Source organism: Cyprinodon tularosa, unplaced genomic scaffold (genome assembly GCF_016077235.1).
Source record: "Cyprinodon tularosa strain WSP-4 unplaced genomic scaffold, ASM1607723v1 ctg456, whole genome shotgun sequence".
Lineage (NCBI taxonomy): Eukaryota > Metazoa > Chordata > Actinopteri > Cyprinodontiformes > Cyprinodontidae > Cyprinodon > Cyprinodon tularosa.
In genome coordinates this window covers 470,257-496,556 of record NW_024039181.1, presented here as the reverse complement: position 1 = coordinate 496,556, position 26,300 = coordinate 470,257, and the positions used below count along the sequence as shown (strand labels likewise).

The 26,300-nt window shown below is 36.8% G+C and overlaps 1 protein-coding gene, 1 long non-coding RNA gene and 3 other non-coding genes across 7 annotated transcripts in view; 3 read left to right on the top strand and 2 right to left on the bottom strand.

Annotated features, from left to right (window-relative positions):
• Window positions 1-1,999: 1,999 nt before the first annotated feature.
• LOC119793567 lies at window positions 2,000-6,346 on the bottom strand. 2 transcript variants are annotated; one of them, XR_005282111.1, is made up of 5 exons: window positions 4,837-5,171; window positions 3,131-3,323; window positions 2,981-3,044; window positions 2,391-2,527; window positions 2,000-2,093 (listed from the first exon to the last, which is right to left on the bottom strand). It is a non-coding gene; the product is annotated as an uncharacterized LOC119793567 (long non-coding RNA). The 2 variants fall into 2 exon arrangements; XR_005282112.1 differs by lacking the exons at window positions 3,131-3,323; window positions 4,837-5,171 and adding an exon at window positions 5,819-6,346.
• Window positions 6,347-8,165: 1,819 nt separating this feature from the next.
• On the top strand, window positions 8,166-8,247 carry trnas-aga. The gene has a single exon. It is a non-coding gene; the product is annotated as a tRNA-Ser (tRNA).
• A 1,927-nt stretch (window positions 8,248-10,174) lies between these two features.
• trnag-ucc lies at window positions 10,175-10,246 on the top strand. Its single transcript has one exon. It is a non-coding gene; the product is annotated as a tRNA-Gly (tRNA).
• Window positions 10,247-10,763: 517 nt separating this feature from the next.
• trnag-ucc lies at window positions 10,764-10,835 on the top strand. The gene has a single exon. It is a non-coding gene; the product is annotated as a tRNA-Gly (tRNA).
• Window positions 10,836-20,571: 9,736 nt separating this feature from the next.
• The window catches only part of jcada (junctional cadherin 5 associated a), a 48,890-nt gene continuing 43,161 nt past the window's right edge, over window positions 20,572-26,300 (bottom strand). For both annotated transcript variants that reach the window (XM_038300771.1, XM_038300770.1), the window contains exons 4-5: window positions 22,565-26,076; window positions 20,572-21,124 (exon numbers count right to left, since the gene is read on the bottom strand). In XM_038300771.1, coding sequence (XP_038156699.1) covers window positions 21,090-21,124; window positions 22,565-26,076 — 3,547 coding nt within the window. In that variant the 3' untranslated portion in view covers window positions 20,572-21,089. The remainder of the gene's footprint in view (window positions 21,125-22,564; window positions 26,077-26,300) is intronic.

Below are 26,300 nucleotides of genomic sequence, written 5' to 3'. Positions count from 1 at the left end.
TGCTAACATGAAAAAAACTGTGTTAAAGTAACTAAATATGATGAGGTAAATGCCAAAAACGGTTGCATTATTTTTTTCAGTGTAGTTTATGTTATTGTCTTATTGCTGTTATTGTGAGTAGAGTTATAAGTTGTTTTGCTGTTTTATGGTTGTCATTTATGAGCATAGACTTCCAGGCTTAGGTCTACTTTTCTACCAGTCAGTTTGGATATATGAAAGTTCATCATTATAAAAAATAAGAGGCAGTAAAAGGAAAACTAAATGAGACAAGATCTGCATGATCTGAGAATGATGGAGGAATAGAGATAACCACCATGTTTAATCTTCATGTATTAGATTGCTTTTACTTGTAGCTTCAAATATTGTGGTGATTAGCCTTTTTAGTATTTAATCAGATGAGATAACAACAACAACAATAATAATAATGACCATCAATATAAATAAAATAATGTGTATGATGAGATTATATGTGTTTGAAAGGGATTTTGATTGTTTATGTCCCTGTTTTAGATAAGCGTAAGATTGAATGAGTGTGGAGGAAAAGAGGAACACTGATGGAATGAAGAGTTGAAGAGAAAGGAAGAATACTAGAAGAATGAAACAGAGCAGGCAGGAGTCAGCAAAAAAAGATGGAGAGAGAAGAAGACAGAAGGCTGAATGACTCTAATAAACCCTAATTGCATTAATAAACACTATTGATTGATTAATTTTATTAGTCTTAGGAAATACTAACAGCGTGGAGAGGCACATTTCTGGATTTTACACTTGATTTTTGTTATTTAAATATTAATAAATATGTAAAAATGGATGAAAGCATCACTGTCCCCATTTCCTATTTTTATTTTGATTATATGTATTTCTTTTTATCTGTAAGCAGGAAATGTCCGCAGAAAACACACATTTTCTCCTCATGAATATTATATCTGGAATAATGAAGACATTAAATACCAAAATAAGACAATCTTTTATAGAAAATGGTTTGATAGGGGAATACTACTGGTAAGCCAATTACTAAATCCAAATGGTCTTTTATTGTCTTATTCTGACTTTATGTCACTTTGCCAATTTTCGGTTACCCCTAAAGAATATGCTGTTGTGCCCTGCTGAAAAATAAATGTGCTAAGTGTACTAAAATTTAGCATACTTTTGTGTACTTGAAGGCACACTAATCATTACTATACTTTAAGTGTGTTTATGATTAGTTAACTTGAAGGATGCTATTTTGGAACAACTAATTTTGTACTAAATATATTTTAATTGTAATTAAATTGTGGACAAGCTCAACTTGAAGTGTATTTAGTGTACTTTGATGTGCTAAAGTGGAACAACTTAAAGTATATTTTGTATACTTTAAGTATATGAGTTTATATGTACTAATATATGCTTAATTAGTCAAATTAAAGTGCACTATGGTTGTATTATAACTACATTAAAAATGATTTGTTAGTGTCTTAAAAATATATAAGCTTTATACTTTTAATATACTCTTACTGTGGTAATAATATGCTTAATTATACTGTTGGCTTATTCCAATTACTAAAAAAGCATACTTTGCAGTTAATAGTAAATATACTTTATCATTACATTGCTATACTACTTTCTACCTTGCACATTCTTGCAAATGTATTAACAGTATACTAAATGCTGAAAGACTTGTGGATATACTTCCGTGCAGATGAAAAAATATACTTTAATGTATTTGAAACATGTCCAAATTATAGTACATTACAAATAATATAACTTGTACTATCTCAGAATGTATAAACATTTACATATCGACGTTAACCATTTTCATTATAAAACTTACAACACATTTTCAAATATTGGTACTTTAGTACACTTTGTAGAAATATGTCAATTTCAGGCAGCAGACCTAAACATTACAAATAAACTTTAAAGAACGCAGAGGAATACTGAACAATGAAAAACAACATTCCTTATTATTGCACCCCTAAACCCTCCCACCATACAAAAACACGCCCACCACACATTATTTTCCTTTTTTTGGCTGAACTGCTCATTGTTACATTTTCGTCTGATGGCCGTGCGCACATCAGAGACACTTGTCTACGGAAACTCCAGAAGAACAGCGTCTGTTAACCAAACAGAGAGATACTGTAAATTCATAGTATTTTTGAGCAGTACATCAGAAAAGTCTGACAAATTGTATCAGTATGATATACCAGGGTCCATAAGTGCACCAGAAAAAAAAATTGTCCATTTCAGTTGAATTTAAATAAATCTGATGCATCAAGTGGTTTTATCAGATCTGATCAAAAAAATTAAACAAAGTAACAACAAAAATTGTCAGAGATCTCAGAAAAGAAAAAAATTATGAATCCGCAGAAAGAAAGGGAAGAAAAATCCTTAAGTTTCCTTGTTTTTCCTACCACCCTCCAGGGAACCGGATGGCATTCAAATTGGGAACATCCTGCATCAACATCTCTGGTGGAGTCTAGTCCAGTCCATACAATGAACTGCTCAGCTGTAACAGCAGATTCTGCAACTATGTAAAAAAAAAAACAGCCTGCACACAAATGTGCAGAGCAATTACTTCAATTGGAAAATAAATCATGTAATCACCATAATATAAATTGGTTTTTACCACATTTATACAGACAAAAATATAAAGTAAAATTATCAATTTACATGTGGTTCACTGTCTAAGAAATCATTATGGTCAGTAGTCAATACTTGTATCTGGAAAAAACAATCCAGGACACCTATGAAGGGTTAATTTTACGTTAACCCCTTGTGGGGGTTTTACAGCAACATCACACAAGATGTAGCTAGCTTGAAAGTGCATTTTCTTTTTTAGAAGAGCACATGGGGGGTGTGTTAGCCTCCTTCTCACTGTGCTAATGCATTCAATAAATCAAAAGAGCTAGTAAAATTACATATATTACAAAACATTATATCCTGACTGGTTTTACATCTCAAAAAATATATATATTTCATTCACAGGTTCATGTGAACTCACCAGGATATTCTTCAACACAATAATACAGCAAATCTTCCTGCTCAACCGATTACATCTCCTGTTTCTACAATACAAATATAATAATCAAAATCGCGTTTTATACAGATATCTTAAGATTTCAAAACCAAATGGGAATGTTTTGAAAGTTACCTCTCTCCATGCAGACCAAGGCCTTAAAAGAAAAGCACGCTAGCTCTGAGCAGGGAGGAGCCGTGACTAACTGCTGTGCAGGTGTGGTGCATTCAAAGTCTATGGGAATTCTGATATCAGTACTGAACCAAAAACTCCCCAAGACTAAAATTCTTGGGGAGCTACTACTTTACAGACATCAAGGCCAAACAACCTCCACAGGTGTTTGAGGCTCGGTGGATGGTCGTTTGGTGCATGGCGCGTGTTTTGAAGCTGCTTATGGAGAAATGTCTTGGGCCGTGAGTAGTGAGGAAACAGGAAGCGATTCTTGTGGGATGGAAGAGGGAAATAGTGACAATGAAGGTTGGAAAATAGCAACATCAAAAAATGAGAAAAAGCGGAAAAAACAGAGATCAGTTCAAGGGGAATCTAGTTCAGAACAATCCAGTGATGATCATTCCATACATTCCACAGCACAACAAAATGAATTCAAAGTCATATTCAAAGTCGTTAATCAGGCAGACTCTTTTACAAATTGGAATCCGGTTCACTTAACAAAAACCATCAATAAACTTGTCGGAGAAGTCAAAGGTGCCAGAATTCTGTACAGTGGAGACCTGCTAATTAACTGCAGAGACAGCGCCCAGCAAGGCAAAGCAATACGTATCAACAAAATTGACGGGATAAGAGTTCAGTGCAGCCTAATGGAGAACAAAAAGATCAGCAGGGGAGTCATTGGAGGAGTTCCTCTAAAAATTTCTGAAAAAGAGATTCTGGAAAACATAAGCGGTGCAAAAGTAAAAGAAGTAAAACGGTTAAAAACAACAAGAAACGGAGAAAGATCTGACAGTTTATCTGTGCTAATTAAATTCGAAGAAGAGCAATTACCAAGCAAAGTATTCATCGGTTACATAAGCTATAATGTCAAAATCTACAATCCTCCACCATTGAGATGTTTCAAATGCCAAAAATTCGGTCACGTTGCAGCAGTTTGTAAAGGGAAACAGAGGTGTGGAAGGTGTGCAGGAGAACATGAGTACGGAAAATGTGGAAAAGAAGCTAAAATAAAATGCTGTAATTGTGGTGGAGAACATACTGCTGCCTATCGCGGCTGTGAAGCAAGCAAAAGGTCTGAGGAAATTAAAAAAATGAAATTTGAGCTCGGAATAACCTACGCTGAAGCTGCAAAAAGGATCCCATCTCAGTCAGAAAAACCCAAACCTACAGTTCAACACACAGCAAATTCCAAACCTCTAGAGAAATCTCCAAAAATTAATGAAGACTCACTTATTGTTAAAAAGACAAATTTTGTTCTTTTCATGGTAGAAGTAATTAATTGTACTGCACAGACAACAAAAAAAACGGAAAAAATCAAAATAATAGTGAAGGCTGCAGAAAAATATCTGGACATTAAAGATTTGAACTGGGAGATGGTTGGAAGTATGATGGGAGGACCGATGGGACCATCAGAAACTGGCAGAGTTAAGATGACCTAGAGTAAATTAAAATTATATGGGCAAATGTGATTTAGTATTATGTTGGTTTAAGTTACACAGGTTTTTTTTTTTTTTTTTTTTTTTTTTTTTTTTTTTTTTTTTTTTTTGGGGGGGGGGGTGAATCGTTTCCTGTTATCTTGCTTTACTCCATATCAGTTGGTGGCGGTAATGCACAATTCACAAGTCTGCCAACCGCCATAAAATCCCATAAGAAGAAGAAGAAGAAACAACCTCCACATATCACTCCTATATGCATGAAGTGCTGTCAGCGACTTTTAAATATGTGCACTCACCAATTGGTCTTGTTTGCAGTAGCCCTGCTTTGATCCATTAAACAATACTAATGAAATGTTCTTTTTTGAACACTTGAGACAATTGTAATGTGTTAAGTTTATTTCTTTTGCATTTGGCCAGTATTAACTTTTCTGTTGCAATGTGGGTTATGCTATTTGTTAGATCATAATGTAGCACTGCACCAGCTTTAAACCACTTGCTTTTCAGCAGAACACACATTTTTGTGCACCTGTACTTTTGAAGTGAACATTTAGTGTTTTGTTCAATGTGGTTTTGTGTGTAAGATGTATTTCTTTTTCAAAACTTATTAAACATTACATAACAACTGCAATAATTGCTATCTGTGTACTTTACACACAGCACAAAATTGCATAATAGGGTTTAAGTGCATTTTTGTAGTTATACTATTGAACACTTTCCAAAAGAATTACCTGAAGTACAAGCGTATATAACTTCACTTCATAATTAGATTCAAATGTAACTTAAAATGCACTCAAACTTAATATTACAGTGTCGATATTAAAATGTGTACTTTTAAAATATGCTTTCAATGTACGTTACAATGACAACTTTGAGCATACAATTTAAAATATAGCAAAAATATATGTAAAAACAAATTTAAAATAAGTACACTTTAGAAATTACACATAACTTTCACTTAAAGTATACTTTTTTAATAATATATTTCTATAAAGTGTAACATAGTGTAATTATGTTAAAGTGTGTTAAAAGTATTAGCATGAAAGCGTAATGTTAGTATACTTTTTATATATTTACAAAAAGTACAATTTGTCTAAGTACATTTTCAGTAAACTATAGGAAATATGAATATACTTGAAATACAATAAAGCACATTTTTTTTTTACCAGGGCAGATATCTTAAGATTTCAAAACCAAATGGGAATGTTTTGAAAGTTACCTCTCTCCATGCAGACCAAGGCCTTAAAAGAAAAGCACGCTAGCTCTGAGCAGGGAGGAGCCGTGACTAACTGCTGTGCAGGTGTGGTGCATTCAAAGTCTATGGGAATTCTGATATCAGTACTGAACCAAAAACTCCCCAAGACTAAAATTCTTGGGGAGCTACTACTTTACAGACATCAAGGCCAAACAACCTCCACATATCACTCCTATATGCATGAAGTGCTGTCAGCGACTTTTAAATATGTGCACTCACCAATTGGTCTTGTTTGCAGTAGCCCTGCTTTGATCCATTAAACAATACTAATGAAATGTTCTTTTTTGAACACTTGAGACAATTGTAATGTGTTAAGTTTATTTCTTTTGCATTTGGCCAGTATTAACTTTTCTGTTGCAATGTGGGTTATGCTATTTGTTAGATCATAATGTAGCACTGCACCAGCTTTAAACCACTTGCTTTTCAGCAGAACACACATTTTTGTGCACCTGTACTTTTGAAGTGAACATTTAGTGTTTTGTTCAATGTGGTTTTGTGTGTAAGATGTATTTCTTTTTCAAAACTTATTAAACATTACATAACAACTGCAATAATTGCTATCTGTGTACTTTACACACAGCACAAAATTGCATAATAGGGTTTAAGTGCATTTTTGTAGTTATACTATTGAACACTTTCCAAAAGAATTACCTGAAGTACAAGCGTATATAACTTCACTTCATAATTAGATTCAAATGTAACTTAAAATGCACTCAAACTTAATATTACAGTGTCGATATTAAAATGTGTACTTTTAAAATATGCTTTCAATGTACGTTACAATGACAACTTTGAGCATACAATTTAAAATATAGCAAAAATATATGTAAAAACAAATTTAAAATAAGTACACTTTAGAAATTACACATAACTTTCACTTAAAGTATACTTTTTTAATAATATATTTCTATAAAGTGTAACATAGTGTAATTATGTTAAAGTGTGTTAAAAGTATTAGCATGAAAGCGTAATGTTAGTATACTTTTTATATATTTACAAAAAGTACAATTTGTCTAAGTACATTTTCAGTAAACTATAGGAAATATGAATATACTTGAAATACAATAAAGCACATTTTTTTTTTACCAGGGTGTTTATGCCTAGTGGGTTAATAAAGCTTTTATCATATTTACCGACATGTCAAATTCACTCAATGACAAGTTTTGATCCAAACTCCATTGATATTGATTGTGATTGTTATTTTATAAATAAGAAAACAACCAACAAAAGGTTAAGAAATATTCTATTAGGAGAAGATGTTTTTTCACCAGGTTGTATATTTTATTGGTCGCTCACTTTTGAAAATATAAATTGGAAATGGACTTGGTTGCTCCTTAAAAATACTTGATAAACCATAAAGTAAGAGAAATTTCTTTTTAAATTATTCATAAATTTTAGTCTGTTAAACATTTTTGATAAAAAAAAAAAAAAGATATAAATTGGATTTTGACCCATTATTTTGACCCTATTTTTCTTCATTATTTTTTTTGTAAAAAAAATAATGAAGAAATTATGCCAAAATATTCTGGAGAGATATGTCATTTTTTTCTTAAAAAAAATCTTAACATTAGGTCTATTTCAACATATGAGGATAGTTTGTTTGGGAGGGGAAATGTGTTTTTGTCAAAAGGGATTTTTTTATGTTATAAATTTTTATGTATTATTCACACCTCCAAATATTACAACAAAAAACAAATTTCCAGGTCTTATTATCTTCTATTAATATCTATATAGAATCCTTAAAAACGCCATGCAAATAATAACGTCCCTTAAATAAATAGAAATATGGACATCTTACAGTGCTAGCACGTAGGAAAGTTTAAATAAAAGTTAAATATCATGCTATAGGGACGGGAAATTAAATCGTTTATTAATTTATGTTTAATGGTTTTGTTTTTTATGGGTATTAACCAAGTTTCCGTACATTTCTCTTGTTCTCTTCTTAATTCGGTAGAAAAGATGGCCGCCGTTGCTGTTTGATCTCGTTAGGATTGTGTTCGACCTTGTTCGGACCTGTTAGGATTGTGTTCGGACCTTGTTCGGACCTGTTATGATTGTGTTCGGACCTTGTTCGGACCTGTTAGGATTGTGTTCGGACCTTGTTCGGAGCTGTTAGGATTGTGTTCCGACCTTGTGCGGACCTGTTAAGATTGTGTTCGAGCCAGTTAGGAATGTAGAAAAGATGGTCGCCGTTACTTTTGATACCGTAAACGAGACGTTAGGAGCGTGTTCGGACCTTGTCCGGACTATTTTAAAAACACTTCGGTACTTCGTGTTATTAAAGATAAATGTTGACGTCTTGAGGCATCAAGTTGTCGTGGCCGAGTGGTTAAGGCGATGGACTAGAAATCCATTGGGGTCTCCCCGCGCAGGTTCGAATCCTGCCGACAACGAATCACATTTTTCTTTTTTCTTTTGTGTTTCTCACGTTAACTTTTATTTATCTTTAAATCATGATTAAATTAACATTTAACAAAGAATTCGCACTGAAAATGGCATCAAACAAACAGATAAAAACATTTCGGTAATATAGAGCCATTGTTATGAGATACTATAAGCTAGGCATTTCATAACTATGGCCTTTAAAGTAAGAAATTTGACTTTGAATGTAAGTACTTAGACATATTTTAAGTTGGACAATGTTTTGTTAGATTATCCAATATATTGATCAGAAACGGATCATTCCATTCATTTTGGATAAACAAATAGAGTTGATTAACCAAAAAAATCTATTAAAATTGTAACTGATGGTTTACTAATCTTATTGTTTGGCTGTAAAAATATAAATATAATATAAATATCGCATAAGAGAGCGTTAATGCACGCATATGTATGAAACAGTCTTCCTATTAGCACCAAGAGACGCTTACAGCCAAGTTCCACTAGATGGAGCTCTACTAGCAAGAATATTGTCAAGCTCTATTTATTTCTATGTATGTCTTAAGAAATTAAAGTTATAGCTGCACCAATGTGAAGCAAACTAAACACTTTTATTAATAAAACAAGAACAAGCAGTTTAACTGAAAATTTAAGTTATGTTAAAAAAATTTAAAACAAATGTAAATATTGATTTATTTGTGATGAAAACATAGGTTTTCAAGAGTACACTCAGTCTTTTCCTGCGTTATTAAGTGGTTCCTCAGTCACTGTGGTGATCTAGTGGTATAAACTCTCCTTTAACTAAGCATGAATCATACTATGTGGGTTCTGGACTATATAAACATTCCTAAAATCCAAAGACATTTTTTTTGCCTGTGTGTTGGGGCTGAAACTTGTGTTCATGCTTTTCACACTCGTGTTTTTAGGAGGAGATCATCTGTTTTTTGTACCAGCTGTAAATTATAAAAAGAATCAAAATCATTGGTAGTGAGACTCACCCATCTCAGTGTCTTGGCACACTCTCCATATTCACACACTAAAAAATAACAGACATTAAAACTCAACTCTGTTCCACTTATTTAAGTATAAAAATACTATGGTGATTAAAATCCAGTCCGTGTTTTTAATATAACCTTATTGCTAACACACAAGGACCATGTTTTTTTCTCACAAGTTAAATAATTATTGCTCAGTCTAGTTTAATAATCTCCCGTTATGTAGGAGTAATTAAACCAACACAAATATTTTAATTCTTTTGCCTCTCAAACCCATGGGAGGTCCAAAAAGAGAAAAAGAACTATTGCATTTTTTTTGTCTAAAGATCAGCCACCCAAGAAAAGACCAACCACTTTAAGAGAGGATGTGCAGAACAACTCAGATATCCTGGATTCATAAAGGAGAAACCACCAGTGGTGTCAAAAGTACCCACATTTGTTACTTAAGCAGAAGTATAGATACTGCAGTTTAAAAACATTCTGGTAAAAGTTTAAGTATCAACTTGACCTCTTTACTCAAGTAAAAGTGAAAAAGTATGTGTCCAAAAACTACTTAAAGTATAAAGTCTCACCATCAGTTTGGGGGTCCTTGGCTTGGAAAACTTTGAAGACCCCTGATATAGAGGATACATGTTTTTTCTTTAGGTCAGTAATATTGTTGAAATTGTTGAAAGTTTAGTCTAATGTAATGTAATATCCTACTTTAAATGCTTCTACATCTAATTTTGATTTAGATTTAGATTTCATGGGTCTTATATTGTGCGACATTATGTCACACACTATGTGACATCATTGTACATATGTTTTAATGTGTTTCTGTGTTTTCAGTACATTCCTAGAGATCATGGCTTCCAGGAGAGGCATTTACCTGCTTCTTCTGCTCCTCCTTCCCCTTATGTACAGATGTTTTGTATTGAGTAATATTACATGGTTAAACAGAATTTGTGCGATGGTGGTATAGTGGTGAGCATAGCTGCCTTCCAAGCAGTTGACCCGGGTTCGATTCCCGGCCATCGCAGTGAAAATTTCTTCTTTTTTAGTACTTTTCTTCTGACACGTCACAGTTTTTTTTGCTTTTTCTTTTTTATGTACAGTGTAGACAGAAAACACCACACGACTACGGCGTGTGTCAGGAACCAACGAAACCCGGCTTGTCCTCTAAAAGAAAAAATATATATATATATAGTTTCAGCCAAACTTTTAAAAAAGTGTATTTTATCACTTATTTTTCTATCTACATCGAGCTCTGAAATTCTCTCCTAACTTTGTAGTACCCACTGTTTCCACCAGGTGGAGCAATCCAACAACTTTGGAGCCAGCAGCTATTGTATTTGCCACTAAGAGTAGATGGCTTCACAATGGATACATTTCATTAAATTATTTGTTGTTGTTTTTTTTCTGCAACCATTATGAAAATATAAGTGTAATTTTTATAGAATACACATTTTATTCCATTCCAGCTCACATGTAACATCCTTTCCCTCCTGATGACAATGTTGGTGTGATTTTTTTCTCATCCAGCATTAAGTTTTCATGCGATGGTGGTATAGTGGTGAGCATAGCTGCCTTCCAAGCAGTTGACCCGGGTTCGATTCCCGGCCATCGCAAATATCTTATATATTTTTATTTTATAACTCTAGTGGGAATGCTGACACGTCACCACTTTTTTGCCCCAAATGCTCAGATGACGGCACACAACTGCAGTGAAATTCAGAGACAAAAGAAACTCAAAACAAGGATTGCAAATGAGCAGGTTAGTTACTGTGCGACTTTTCTGCATTTTCTGCAAAACCTATTTTTTATTTCAATCAAGACAACAAACATTGAATTCTGATTTTCTCTCAACCAAAGGTGAAATACCTAATATGACCAGCAGATGGGGCAATCCATCAGATTCCCCAGATAGAAGATACCTGCTAATAAACTGTTATATCTTCTTACCTGAAACACTGCAGTTATTTAACAGAATACATGGCATTACAGCATAAGGTTAATTTAATGCAGGCAGATGTTCCAGATGTCCTTGACGGCAACACTGTGAAGTTTCTCACATAGATGTGTACAATCTTAAAAACGTAACATTTATCAGTGTCTGCTGTCATGCCAAACCACTAGAGCATTTAATTTGTGTTTTTATGAGTTCATTGATTGCTAAAAATCCCTTAATAATTACAAGAATATGCCAAATAAAATGTTGAAATATCCTAAGGAAACAAATAAAATGTTTTAATGACAATACAAAGAAACTTTTACATATTATCTGAATAGAAAGACACAAGAACTATATGAGAGAGAAATATTCAAAGATCTATGTACCTTTTCATCCGGGTCTTTATCCAAAAACTAAACAGTTTTGCCTTGCAGCAAGAAGGTTCCAGCTTTGATTCCCAGCCTGGGGTCTTAATGCATGGAGTTTGTTCTCCCTGAGCATGCGTGGGTTCTCTCTGGGTACTCCGGCTTCCTCCCGCAGTCCAAAAACATGACTATTAGGTTAATTGGCTTCTCTAAAATTCTCCTTGCCCTGCAATGGACTGACCTGTACATGGTGGACCCCGCATCTCGCCCATTAACAGCTGGAGATAGGCAACAGAACCCCTGGTGATGGTGCCTATAAGCGTGATGGAAAATGAATGGATGGATTTATTGGTTTAACCCCAGTCACTGTCAGATGCATTGGTGATTCTAGACCATATTTCTTTTTTTTCTTTTTTTCTCAGGGCAAACAACAAAATAGTGAATGATACGGTTTTTCCCTTTTGTGCTTCTTTTTTATTTTATTTTAAATTTTTCTGTTATTTATGTAATTTTGTTTTGCTTCTCTTTGTTTTTTTCTTTTCTTTTCAATTTTGTGTTATATTTAAAGGAATAGTACACCCAAAACATGATTAGCCTTCATTTTCTACTCACCCCCATGCTGAACAACACTCTGGAGTACTTTTTTGATATCTCAAATGCATCTGGAGATCTGGGAGGCTTCTTGCTGTCTGCTGACATTCAAATAATGGAGGTCTATGGTGCCCGAGGCAGAAAGGTCCATAAAAGTCCACAAAAAACGTGTCAATATTCCTCCATACTGCTCGTCCTATGTATTCCAAGTGTCCTGAGTGGGTAGCATCCAGAATTTACTCGAAACGAAGTCATTTAGAATGTTTTTAGAGCATAAACAGTAGTGTATAGTATTTCCTGAAAGCGTGCGCCTGCGCGTTCATGACGCTACGGAAGCCGGCAGACCAAACCAGAAGAAAGTGCGCATTCAGCGTCTGCTCTGCCGATAATGCAAGCGTAGAAGAAGAAATGTGCTGTTTACCTGTGCAAAGAAAGAAACAACGAAAGAAAAATGTCTGAGGACTTCAGTGTTGAGGAAGAGCATGAGTTCTTTGCCAAGCTGAATGCGCACTTTCTGCCGCGGTTTCCGTAGACTCGTGAACGCGCTTTTAGGAAATCCTATACACTACTGTTTATGCTCTAAAAACATTCTAAATGACTTCGTTTCGAGTAAATTCTGGACGCTACCCACTCAGGACACTTGGAATACATTGGACGAGCAGCATGGAGGAATATTGACACGTTTTTTGTGGACTTTTATGGACCTTTCTGCCTCGGGCGCCATAGACCTCCATTATCTGAATGTCAGCAGACAGCAAGAAGCCTCCCAGATCTCCAGATGCATTTGAGATATCAAAAAAGTACTCCAGAGTGTTGTTCAGCATGGGGGTGAGTAGAAAAGGAAGGCTAATCATGTTTTGGCTGTACTATTCCTTTAAACAGACTTATATTTTTGGAGTTACTCTCTGTTGCCCCCTTGTGGCAGTCTCCTTTCCCTTAGCTCCTTCTAGTTACTTCTGTCTACACCTGCTCCCTGTCAGATAATTAGTCCTGCCATTGTTTCTGTCTCCCAGATATACACCTCCTGTTCAGTTACTCTTTTCCTATGATGTCTCCTGGTTTTTGGTTTCCTGTTTTTTGTTCTGGGGTTTTTCTTCTGTTGATCTTTTTCATTCAACCTGCAAGAACTCATCTCTGCATTTTGGTCCTCAACCAACCTCCACTCAATATTGACAGTGAAATAATGTTAAAAAGCATCATAGTCTGAGAACCTTTTGCTGCTCTTTATATGCGTGTTGCAGAACCCTGCTCTACTAAATGCCAATCATGATTTAAATACAGCTAAAGCTAAAAGTGCAACACCTTTATTATAAGATCATGTGAACCTCTATAGGTAAAAACTTGAATTGGTACATAGGACCAATTTATTTAGTATCATCCCATATATCTGGAGCAGCCCATGGTTGATTGGCTAAACATTTTAATTTTTATCGGGACTCAATAAATGAAGTTAATTTTTTTATGATATTCAAATCATAAAAAAGCATCAGTACATCTATATTTTCAGTTAAATGTATGACCAATATGTTTGAGTCTAAAGCATTTCATAGACCTTTGCTTGATTGTCAATGTGTCTCAAGTTGGGTGAGAAAAGAGAGGGACTTTATTTCCTCTTTGCCATCACTCCTACAGCCTGCTTTAAATGATTAATTCAGATTTCCTCCCAGATGTATAATGCAGGATGTTAAAAAACAGACATTTCTCTACTGCTTCAGTGAGATGAAATAAAAGGTAACATTAAAGTCTTTAACCACTAGATACAATAAAACAAGAACTGCTGAAGAAAAGAGAAAAGAATTCAAAACATTAAAAATGAAAACTAAACATTTATAAGAAGCTGCTTAATTCAGTTTATGCATATTTGTTTTATACATAAAAGCTGCTAAAACAGGTCACATTTAAAGGCTGCTGATTCTACATTTAATACCTTCATGAAATAATAAAAATAAAAACTCCTGCTGCATGGGCTGCCATGCTTTGATGTTAACAGAGAGAGAAATCAAAGCTCTACCTCCTTGTGTCTGAATGTGTTCAAAGCAATGATTCAGCTTTTTGATGCTCTTTTAATACTTGTGTGCAGCCGAGGATGGGTGGGTGTTAGTGGGGCTGTCATCCATCATCTTGATCGGAATTTAATCATGTTTATAGATCCTTTCTCCAGTTTTTGATTGAAACCAAACACACTCCAGGCTTTGTGACTTGCACCATCTAAAGCCTGCTCATTTCTGATGTTTATATTTCGATTTTGATGCCAGGTTTATATTAAACACTGTTCAGACAATATTTATAAAAAGAACATCTCACATTTTAGAAGTGTTTGCTTCTTTACAGCGAAACAAATAATAAACAAATATTCGTATATAAAAGATGAAGGTTTGAGTCTTTTCTTTTCACTGATATTCTTTTAGTCAACATTCTAACAAGAAAATTTGTTTGTTGGTTTATTTCTTTTAAAGTGGATGTTTTTAACAGTAAAACTTACAGTGCTTTGTGAAAGTATCGGCCCCCCATTGAACTTTTCCACCTATTTCCATTTTTCCGGACTCAAACATAAAGATATAAAATTAAAATCAAGCGGAACGCTAAATTTTATGGGAGGTGGATCCTTCTACCTCCATCACAAAGTGTTTGTATAGTTTCATAGTTCGTATTTAGTTCCACATTTAGTTTGGTATTTCATTTAGATGTATATTTTCTTATTGGGTGCACACTTTAGTTAATGTCTGAATGGTTTAACTCGCACTTTGAGGTTCTGCTAATGCAGATCAGCTGGAGGTAGAAGCAGCCAGGAACAAACCACTTTCCCAAGAACTGAGGGGGGGATTTTGTTTAAGTTTACTTTAGTTATTTTGTCACCTTAATATTCAATTATTTGCATTAAGTTAGAGAGATGATTTATTTATGTTTTAGTTTTGTATGGACTTCTTTTTTTAATTTATTGCTTCTCTGTTATATTTTGCCTCCCTCATGTGGCACGTTTAGGTTATTCCACCCCTATTTAAGCCGCCTCTGTGCTTTATCAGTTGGTCAGATTTTGTTTGAGTTACTGTTCAGTTGACCTCAATTGAGTTGGGTCCAAATCCATGTTATTTAAGCTATTTTATATTGCTTTTGAGGCTTTGTTAAATATTTTTGACCCTATTAAATGAAAGTTTTTTTTCAATTTCTGATCACCTTTTGTCCAAATTTAAGCTTGGTCCCTCACAGGAACGGAATTTATTGGATATTTTAAATTTTAACAAATAAAAGAATGAAAAACTGCATGAGTCACCATAAAAATGTTTTTTAATTAAAGTTTTTCAGTTTCCTTTCTTGATTTTTTCCCACAAATTCCCATTTGCCAAAGTTCTTTGCTTACAACGATAATGAAACAAACTTCACTCCATATGTTAACAGTGATATTGAAATATAGACATCTAAAAATTGATGAATTGGAAGTAGAAAAAAATGGTTATCAAGGAATTTTTTTACTTAAAAAATGTAGAACCTTCATTTAAAACGTTTTAGATTTGATCTAAATGTATCTGTGGATCTGTTAGGTTTATTCAATGATGATTATAAAGTTAATGTGTGTACATATAGAACATTGGAGAAATTAGATGCTTCACTCTGTTTACTGCAAACTGTCATGCAACGGTGGTGGAAAATTGCTGATGTTTGTGCAAGGCTAATCACAGTTATCAGGAGACCACTCTATTTTGTAACCCACCCCATGTGTTATGATCTGCTAATAAAAAGGCTTCTGCTGAGGAAGCCGGTCAGAGAGTAGATGTGGCTGAACCTAGCTCTCTCCTTCTGCAGAAGCCATTAATCCCTCTTCTGTGTGGACTCAGTTTCTCTTTTATGAACCTACATTTTTGAACGTAACATGATCATCATTATGTACCTTAATTAGTTAAAAAACAAAATTCAGTTTTTGGAGTTTAAATTCTTTGTGTCTTTAAAACACTGGACAAAACAAAAGGAAAGATAACTCATGCAAAGACTTTTATTTATGAACAGTCTGCAGCACGGGTACAACAGCACAGATTTGACTTGATTTCTGATCAGTCTTATTTATCATACCAAGTATGGACAAATACTGTGCCTTCAAAAACACCTCCGCCTTCACAAGAATCTAAAAATACCTTGTTCTGTTTTAAATATGTAGCTTAACATTTGTAAAATAAAATATACATTGTATGAAATATAACAGTTGTTTATCGGATAGACTATATTGTACCAAATGCAATTATTATATTCAAATACACCTTCTCTGTGATTTATTACGTAATACATGCGACAAAATAAAGAGGGGAGGGGGGAAAAGATGTGGCACTTACAAAAAAAGCTGTACATATTTTAGTATGAAAATAGAAAATATCAAAGCAAGATGTGCACCAGTTGTCTAGATTATGTTTCAAGGACGCTGCATTACAAAAAAAAAAAAAAAACCCACAAAGATGAACCAGGTGACATTTTACCTGGAGCACAGAGGTACAGGAATACTGAGCCGGAGACAAAGACCTGACCTTGTTATGAACCTTCCATAGAGCTGCTTCCAAGCCAGTTATTACAGGTTTTACCACACAGTTTAAATACAGCTGGATCACAGAGTCATATGGTTGCACTAGCAAAGTGGATAAAAGTATTTCAGCTTTAATCTTTGCCGATAAAAAAAAAAAAAAAAAAAATCCAATGCATAGCATAAAGTTTGGTTTGGCATGTTTGTCAATTTTTTTTTTTTTCTATTGCTAACCAACTCTTCTACCCGCAACTTTAACAATACTGATATGTCAGCATTAACGTATTAAACACGCTCAGATACTTTGACTAGTATTCCAACAGCAATGTTCTGTACAGCATCGTTACTTAGCATCTTTTAGCTTAATACTATTATTGCCTAAACAGTTTCATATATATCTATCTGTTAAAGTGAAATGGAGTCCGGGTGAAACTGCAAACCGGACGGATGACACACAGATGAGAGAAAATCTTCTGCTGAGACAGTGTGTGCAAGGCACACTGCGATCTATGACGCTACATCCACGTATACCAGGAAAGAGGACACGATAAACAGATTCACAATGAAACATCAACACCTCCAGTTATGGTCAGAAGTTTGCATATACCTATCATGAGTTTCAATACTTTTTGGGCTTTTAATTATTCATCTGAAGCAATATTTTACCACAGGGTGAAGATGATGCAACCAGCAAGTGGAAATTACTTTGATAGCTCAATGCACCATAGATCCAATGAGCTTAATCGTTAAATGAATCACAACCTGGTTTTTTATTGATAAATTCCTGCTCTAATAGACTTAAAATTAATTTTTTCATAATTTTTAGAAAAAAAATAAAAAAAATAGATCTTGCACAAAAACTACTTTTGTGTATGCACATTCATGCAGATGTAGCGCTAACCAACATTAGCAGATAGCCATGGTTTGTTTTCGCACTTAAGGCCAATTTATGCTTCTGATGCACAGCCTCTGCAACCGTCAAATCTGTCTCTGTGTGTGACCACGCCCCCCACGCAGAGGTTCTGCAACCGTCGTCAGTCGCGCACCTAAAAGAAATCCCGACTACACGTCGGACGGTCGCAAACCCGCGCAGACCTCAGGCGGAAGTGCGCAGACAAAAAGCAGCTGTGATTGGTCCTTGGTATGTTTCCGGCTGTCTGTGTGGTCGACCTTCTCCATTTGGTGCCGGGGCACGCCATTTAAAAAAAAAACGAGGATGAATAACAACAATGGGTAACCACGACAAAAGGTTGATCGAGGAGGTTCGGAAGTACAACCACTTGTACAATGCCTCAGACATGGTGTTTTGGAAAACAAACACTCCCGCCGGTGCCGCCAAAGAAGTTCTTGCTAGTTCTCAAATAAGCTTTGCCTTGCGCTTTGGCGGGAAACTGCTGTGCATCCCTAGAAATTCAATTCAATTCAATTCTAGACCGACGTTGCAGAAGCATACCAGCAAAACTGGTTCACGACCAACGAAAGCTACATTTGATGTGTGCAGTTGCAGAAGTTTAATTCGCCCTTTTTGCTACGTTCACACCGGATGCGCTTTGGATAGCAAAAAAAGAGCTTGCTGCTTCAATTGCATCTGGTGTAAACATAGCATTACAAAACAGGTCAGACGCTACTAAAAGCAGCAACATGTATGGAATACCTGCCTTGCAGCTATATTTGCTGTGATCAGTGGGAATAAAGTAGTTTTAATATGTTTTTAAGTGAGAAAATACACCTGAAAACTTCATCAGTGCAGTCAGTTCATCCAGATTACAATCCTGCCTCCCAATGTTTTTTCTGTCGGAGCCGCTCAGACCCCCACATACCGGCGGTGCGCCGACAGAAGGAATCCCTTCAACAGCAGCCTCTGGCCGGGTCGCCTCCTCGCGGTTCACCGCGGCGGCTGGTAGGTGTTTTTCATCTAAATAATCCGATTTGCAGGCACCAGAATAATAAAAGCGAACATATTCTGCCGGCAGATGTATGCATTTTAACTTAATTATGCGTTAATAAACTGTTTAAGAGGAGTGGTCAGAGCGGTCTGTGTCATCAGCGCTGTGTCTCTCTCCCAGCCAGCTCCCAGATCAGCTTCTCTGATTGGTTGACGCGGCGCGTCGAGCAGCAAAAATAAATTTTTTCCATCTCGAGCAGCAACGCGTTTGCGGCGCGTCACGCGCGTCAGATGCTTAAACGCGCTGCTTCAGCTGCTCAGACGCGCTGCGCCTGCTGCTCAAAACGTGCCGCGGGACCTTTTGCTACGCCTTGACGCGCGTCAACCATTGACTTTGCATGTAAACTCGCTGCTTCTGTCGCACCAGCTGTGTCCGGTGTGAACGCAGCATTAGCATCCTTCCTGAATCGAATACAATACAGTGGAGTGACCAAAATTGAGCTTAGTGGACTTTTCTGTGTCGCACAAACAAGCCACTTTCATACCAGACTTTGCAGTATGTTTTAAATGTTTTCATTACACAAGTAAATTCTAAGATAATTTCTTTGTATAATCTGCTGAATATGTTCAATTAGTGCAGACAGTATAACCTGTAAAGACTGCAACTTCTAAAGCTTAAAAAAACAATTGACTTAAAACTATGAACGGCTACAAAAAAATAATAATTACATTTTATCAACTTGAAAAAATACTCACAACAACAACAAAAAAATGAATAAAACATAAAATCCTTAAAAACATGTTGGGAGAATTTTGTTGATTAGACAAAATCTAAGAAAACAGGTGTTACTCTAGGTTTTCTAAAATAGGTTTTCTAAAATTTCTGGACTACATTTTCTTTTTAATTTCATTACAAAATGTGTTCATTACTCGCAACAATAATGGAACAAAATGCACTCCATAAAGCTGAGGGTTTTAAACTCTAAAAACACCAAACCACCTGTTGGGCATTGAGGTGTCCGTCATGGAGGCCGTTCTGCAGAAAGTGGAACTAATGCAACACAGAACAGATGGAAAACGGAAAGAGATACTTCCAAATTATTCACAGGTACCTCTAATAAAACCGCAACTAACATGACAATATAGTCAAACACAGCAAGGCTAGCTTTAAAGTGAAAAAAGGGCATTTAATTAACTTTTCAACTCAAACAGAATTTAAGAATGATTCTCAACCATTCCTGATAACCCAGATGTAGAATATTTACGCAGAATTATGCCATAATACTTTTTGTAGAGCTGTGCTTAAAGTTTCCAAGCTAAATTTTACTAATTAGTTGATTTATTTTAAGCCTATACAAACATAAGACCCTTGTGTCTGATATAAGTTCTCTTTTATTTCTTTAATATTTGAATATATTTACCATAAAATCATTCCTTATGGAAAAAAGTGGTTTAAATAAATAATTAAAAGCCCAAAATTAAGATAGCATGTATGTCAACTTCTCAGCAGAACCGTATATGCAGATCAGTTAATGCAGCACAATACGTGTGGGAGGAGTTTTGGAACAGTATGCGGTTTTAACAAAATACTTTTTTTTTTTTTTAAACACACAGTGTGGCTGCTGATGCTGAGAGCAGGCGAAGGGGAGTGTAATCTCCGAGAACGTGAGGAGATTACCAGGTTTAACATCGAGCCTATAATCTCTCTGCAGTGCAAATCTAACACTTGTACCTAAAGGCAGAGCTTCAAAGGAAATGAGATTAACTCCTTGAAATCGACTTACTACTGGAATTATTTCCCAGACGCTCCGTATATATGACAACTATATTGCTCTGGAGTGAAACTTTTTAAAGAACCACAGTGTTTCTCTTTGCAAAACCGAACTCTTTTTAGTACATTCTCTATCAAACAGGTATAGGAGGAAAAAAAAAAAAAGAACAAAAACAAGTTTAGGAGTTTCATTACTGCTCATACACATAAGGATTACACTTTGAAAAACAAATCTAATCTCTCAACATACATAAGAAAATATACATTTCAATTTATTGTGTTAGAATGTTTTTTTTCATCATCTTAATAAAATCATATAACTCTTTTATTTACATTTGGTGTAGGGTAATACTGATTGTAATGCAATACTGTCACCTTGTGTTTTTTTCTTTTTTTTTTCTGTTACATTTCTTTTGCTCACTTGATAAACAGAAGCACTCTTACATTCAGGTTTGGACGCGGAAGCTCCCGAGAAGTGCAGACGGGAATAATGACACACATTCTTCCAAACAGAAAGATGACTTCTGAGACGAGGGTGAATCGGCTCGCTTGAGAACATTAAGTAGTCTGGAGGCGAAGACAACTGGGTGACACGGCTGAGATGACCTAAAGAACCAGCACCCGGGTGTAGCTTTTTTATTAGCTGTAAAAAAAAATTCTCTTGCAGCACCAGGACGGTCAGTTCAGGGAGGCGTAGGAATGGGAGGGGCTGAGTTGACTGAGCCATGGGGTGAAATGGAGGTCTTTGTTGGTGGAAAAAGCTGTTAACAGGAGAAAGACGGGATTTCCACAGTGGTGAAGGCAGTGGTCAGAGGTCACACCCTCTCTACTCGACTGGGGTCGTACGAGTCTGATGAGAAAAACCAAGAGAGAAGGAGAAGTGAGAGGCAGAGTTTAACCAAACTGGACCTGAAAGGAAGACTTGTTTTCTTTGCCGCTGGAGTCAGTTTAGCTCTAAGAGTCAATACTAAACTCAACTAAAAAAGATCAGATATTTTTTCATTTCATTACATTAACATGAACATGTTTGTGTTTAATAATAATTGAACTTTATTGGTCTCACATTGCAGAAAATACCTCTGCATTTAACCCATCCGATTGGGGAGCAGTGGGCTGCCATTGTGCGGCGCCAGGGGAGCAGTATGGGGTTAAGGGTCTTTGCTCAGGGAAACTGAGAGGCAGTCTGTGGGAGTGGGGTTCAAACTCAGAACCTCAGGAACTTTCGGAACTCTATGCTTTAACCACTAGGCCACCATTCCCCACTTCCTGTGTTTCCAATTTCATGAGGAGTCCGACTTGGGACAGACTTAACCCTTTAAATCCAAGTGTATCATATTTAATACTTGAGTTTTTGAGACCTCTGCATCATCAATGGGATATTTTTGTACTTGAAAACCCTGATTTACAAAATCAGACAGTAGTGAACAGAAAAGTTGTTGTCAACAAAAATCAAAGCGTGCAGTTGCACGCCTAGAATAAGAAGATGAGACTTGATCGCGTTTCTCTGTTCGTCGGCCGTTGGATCGATGCATCGATACCAAACTATTATTATTTACACCCCTAATTAGCACATTGTCACTCTGCTAAAAACCACAGCAAATTGCTTTTATTCTTACGTATTTACTGGTTTGCCGGAAGTTTCCTAGCTTCCTGGAAACATAGGCTTTTAACCAACAGCAATCTACCCAGAAAATACATTTTTTTTAATTAATCATATTTTAAATTAATTTTTGTCTTACAAATTCCTGACTTCACCATGCTACGGAGAACATTGTATTTTAATGTTTATAATTAAGGCCTATTATTGAGGAAAACTTTTTTGGTTTTGCTTTCCAACATCAGAAAATATCCAGGTTTTGTCTCAAATATAAATAAAACCAATCCTGAAGTTTTTACTTTTTGTCCTTTGTTCGTAGCCATTTTTTTATGATCTACTATGATGCTACTGCTTTGTTTTAGGAACACACTCAGATTTCCAGATTCCCTGATAATATGGGGCTGCTTTTCAGGTAAAGGGACAGGGCAGAAGGAACATCTACAGGATATTCAGGAATTTTGTCAGCTCCATCATTATTTTATTATTATTTTAGGAGCAAAAAGCAAAGTTTACTTTAGAAACAGCAGCTAAACTGAAGTACATTGCCAGCCTAATTTAACAATAACAATAAACCCAATCAGCAGCATATTTTAAATGGGTAAAATTATGCAGAAGTATCATTAAAAAACAGAACATTTATATAATGGGGATACATTAGGGAAAAAGATAATACTTTAATGATTTTACACTCACCTGAGCCAGAGAGCATTTCTTCATCCTCCATATCAGAGGTGCCACAGGTCCCTGCACTGAAGCTTAGAGGCAGAGTTATTTCTCTCTTGGGAACGCTGCGGGGTTTGGGGAGCAGAGGAGGTTTCTGGAGCTTGGTGCGCTGCTTTGGTATCGGTAACTTTCCTCCCTCTGCATGTTGAGTGGTCTCAGGTCTACAGACCGATGCTGGGTTATGTTCCTCTTTCACATTGCTCAAGGTCTTTTCATTGTCTTCCACAATTCTTAATTCCATTATTCTCTCCTCAACTCCTAGTTTAAAATTCTCCTCTTCACTCGGCATACTGCTTGCTGTTTGTCTAGTTTCACCGCTCACCTCACAGACCCGTACCTCCTCCTCCTGTCTTTGCTCCTCCCTACACATCTCATCAGTTACTTCTTGAGGTTCTTCAAGATTTCCCAAGTTGACATGTTCGTCCAGGTTATCCTCTTCCTGAGTTCTATTTCTGTTCTCTTCCAGCTCCCCCTCCTCCTTACATCCTCGCTGAACAACATTCTCAGTCTTCTTACAAACCTCCAAAGTCAGGTCTTCTCTTTCTTTAGTTTCAGGTTCCTCTACAGAATCTGGACTTTTCAGGCTAAGGCGTCTTATTCTAGACACCGAGTCAAGCTCTTTGAAACGTGCCATTCTGTCTGTAGTGGAGCCAGTTGAAGTTGCAGCAGAAGAAGCTGCAGAACAATTCAGCTTATCCTGCAGAGATTCGATAAGTTTGCCCGTTCCGCCTCTGCCTTTGTTCTCCCCACTGCATATGCTGAGTGATAACGTCTCGTCTGGGGTGACGGGAAGGGACAGGCAAAGCTTACTTGGTGGGAACTCTGGAATCTCTAGAACTGATGGAATTTCTGGATCCTGATTCTCGAGGCCATCACTATGATCCCTGCTGTGCTTCAGTCTGTTCTCATCCCCTTGTGCCACACCTAACCCTACCTCTTCAATCTCTTGCAAATCTGTATCTTTGACTGTCAAGGAATCCTCATTGACTTGCTCAAACTCTCTTTTCACATGCTGTGTTTCTTCATTTGGACTTTGCTGGTTCTCAGTCATAATAGTGTCTATGTCAGGCTCATCATTGTCTGCAACACATAATGCCTCTACTGGAACTGAAATACCCAAGATCCGTGCAGCCCTCTCCTCTATTGACTCATTTTCCGGGATACCTTTTGCACATTTGACTTCGAATAGGTTGCTGAGGTCCTCTGCAGGCAAAGTGTTGGCCTTTTCCTGAATAAGTAGGCTCTCTAAGTGCTTATCTGCTATTGTTGAGTCGTTATTGTAGGTAAGAGGTTCAGAGAGTGCATATCTCTCATCCCCATAATCATCTACAAGCACATACGAGACCTCCATTGTCTGTCTTGTAATATGTAGTGAACTACCTTTTTTAGGTGATATGCAATGTTCCCTCTCTTTTCCATAAACCCTAGCCTCACCCTGCAACAGAGAGAGATCTGATTTCGAGTGTCCTTTTGACTTATGATCAAGTTCTTCTTTTGAATTGTGCTCAAAACTGCTACTGGTCTTTACGAGTGCTGTCGCTGTCTTACTATGACCTTTATGACTGAGTGGGGATGGGACAGAGAGTGAGCGCTGCATAGGCTCTCCGGGACCACCAGGAGTTTCTGTGTAGACAGTTAGCCCAACGTCCCTCAACAATGACTCTTGAGGCACTGGGATGTCCTGCCTATAGAGGTGGTTTGGCTCATAATTAGAGAGAACAAAGGACAAATGACAGTTGTTGCTGTGGTCTGGGTTGAGAAGCGGGGACTGTTTACCTGTTACTGGCATGTTTTTACCCTGTGGCTTTAATAAAGTTCTACTAATTTCCATGGATTCCAGATCAGCACCAGAGGCAAAGGACTTTGATCTCTGCTTTATGTGTTTGGGCTTTTCTATGTGCATTGGGGGAAGACTAATTGCTTCCCGACCAGGTTCTGGACCATCAGGGAAATGTGCTCCTGTTTTAATCCAGGCTAGCTTTTCGTCAACACTGCCAAAGTCCTTTTTAAATTTACTCACATTTGGTCTCTTGCTTATTGTGTCTTCCATCTCTTTATTAATTGTCTCCAATTCACCAATAGCATCACAGGGTCGTCGGTTTACAGGTTTTAAGAGAAACTGCCCAAAAACCAATTGTTCTTCACTTTCTTGTGGACTGGTCTTCTTCGGAGAAGATAATTGATGTTCTCCCTTATTTTGTGTCTTGGTAGGGGAGGATATGTCCGGTTGTGTGTGCTGAAGGGATGGCGTTTTTGATGGGCTTAGGCTGAGACGTGAAAAGGCGCTATTACTGGATGGATGAAGGTTTTTTTGACCCGTCATTGGGTAACCATAAGAGGAGGCACTATCAGTCCCATTATCAAAATCCATGGTATCTGAGACTGACTGGAGAGTCTCCTGTCCCCTGGTAGGCCTTTGGTTTTCTGGACTTTTAAAATCTGTCACAGGTGAGCCTGTTTGAGTTTCCTGATTACGGTATTGGTTTCCAGGCCAAGACCCACCATAGCCCGCCTCTTTGTCTTCATTTGCTTGAAGTACCCAAGCATCTATGACTTCCTTTCTGAGAGGTGCTCTCTTGTAATTCCTCATTGAGGATGTGCTGGTGGTGTGATAGCGAGAGTAGCATGATTTGATAGGTATCTCATTTACAGACTTGCTACGGATGTTGGGGCTTTCTCTGAGACCTACAGCAAAAGTGTCTGTTTTCGTGACGGTCAGGTTTGGCACTGCCTCATTGTTGTTCTGATCAGCTGCTAAGCCTTTGTTAATGTTTGTTGGTGTGTGAACCGGGACACTCACAAGGCAGAAGATGGTTTCACTCACTCTCCTCTTGGTGTTCCTGTGGATTTCTTGGCCTGACTCTGGTAAAATAGTCTTTACTTGCGTGATGGTTTCAGCAAATACCTGGTCTGAACTAGACCCCTGACGAGAAAAGGTCCTTGTTAAGGGGGGCTGAAACGCTGAGGAAGGGGATAAAGGTGATGGTAGAGTTTCAAGATGTCTATTGTTGCAGTTTTGGTCGGGTGCTCGGTAGTTACTTATAGTTTCTTTGTGCAAATCACTTCGCCACCTTTTATTTTCATTTTCCAAGTTGCTAGAAGACGTCTGGTTGTTTTCATCTGCCAGTTTGGCTGAGATAAAAGGCCCCAGTGGCGGGGGCAAGAAGGCACTGTCGTCGGGGGCAGGCTCCGACACGGTAACACTGGGAAGCTCATTACGAATGTGGCGGATTTTGTCAGCGTCCGTCAAGGAGTTACCACCCAAAGCTGATGAAATGTGACGGATGCGAGGATCATCAAATGAGATGTACTGTACTCCCCCTCCTAAACGCTCCTGGGTTGAATATACAGGGTATAGCTGCTTCTGGGTGGATGTACTTCTCTCTCTATGGGGATTGGGCCAGGAACAAGCAGGATGCCTGATGAACCAATGAGTTCCATCAGGAGCCACTTGTATCTGAGGATACATATCCCCTCTGTACCTAAAGGTCAAAGAAAAGAAGGTTACACAAAGACGAAAGTAACATAAAAACTATCTTTCTTTTCTCAAATACCTTATTTATAACAGTCGAACAGTGAGAACCAGTGCTTTCTTTTATAAAACAAACTCATACATATCTCGTTACTGCTGGCATTGTTGTCATCTAAAAGATTTGCTAAAGCAGGTTCATATCACAGATGATTTTGATCACAACAGTTATTGTAA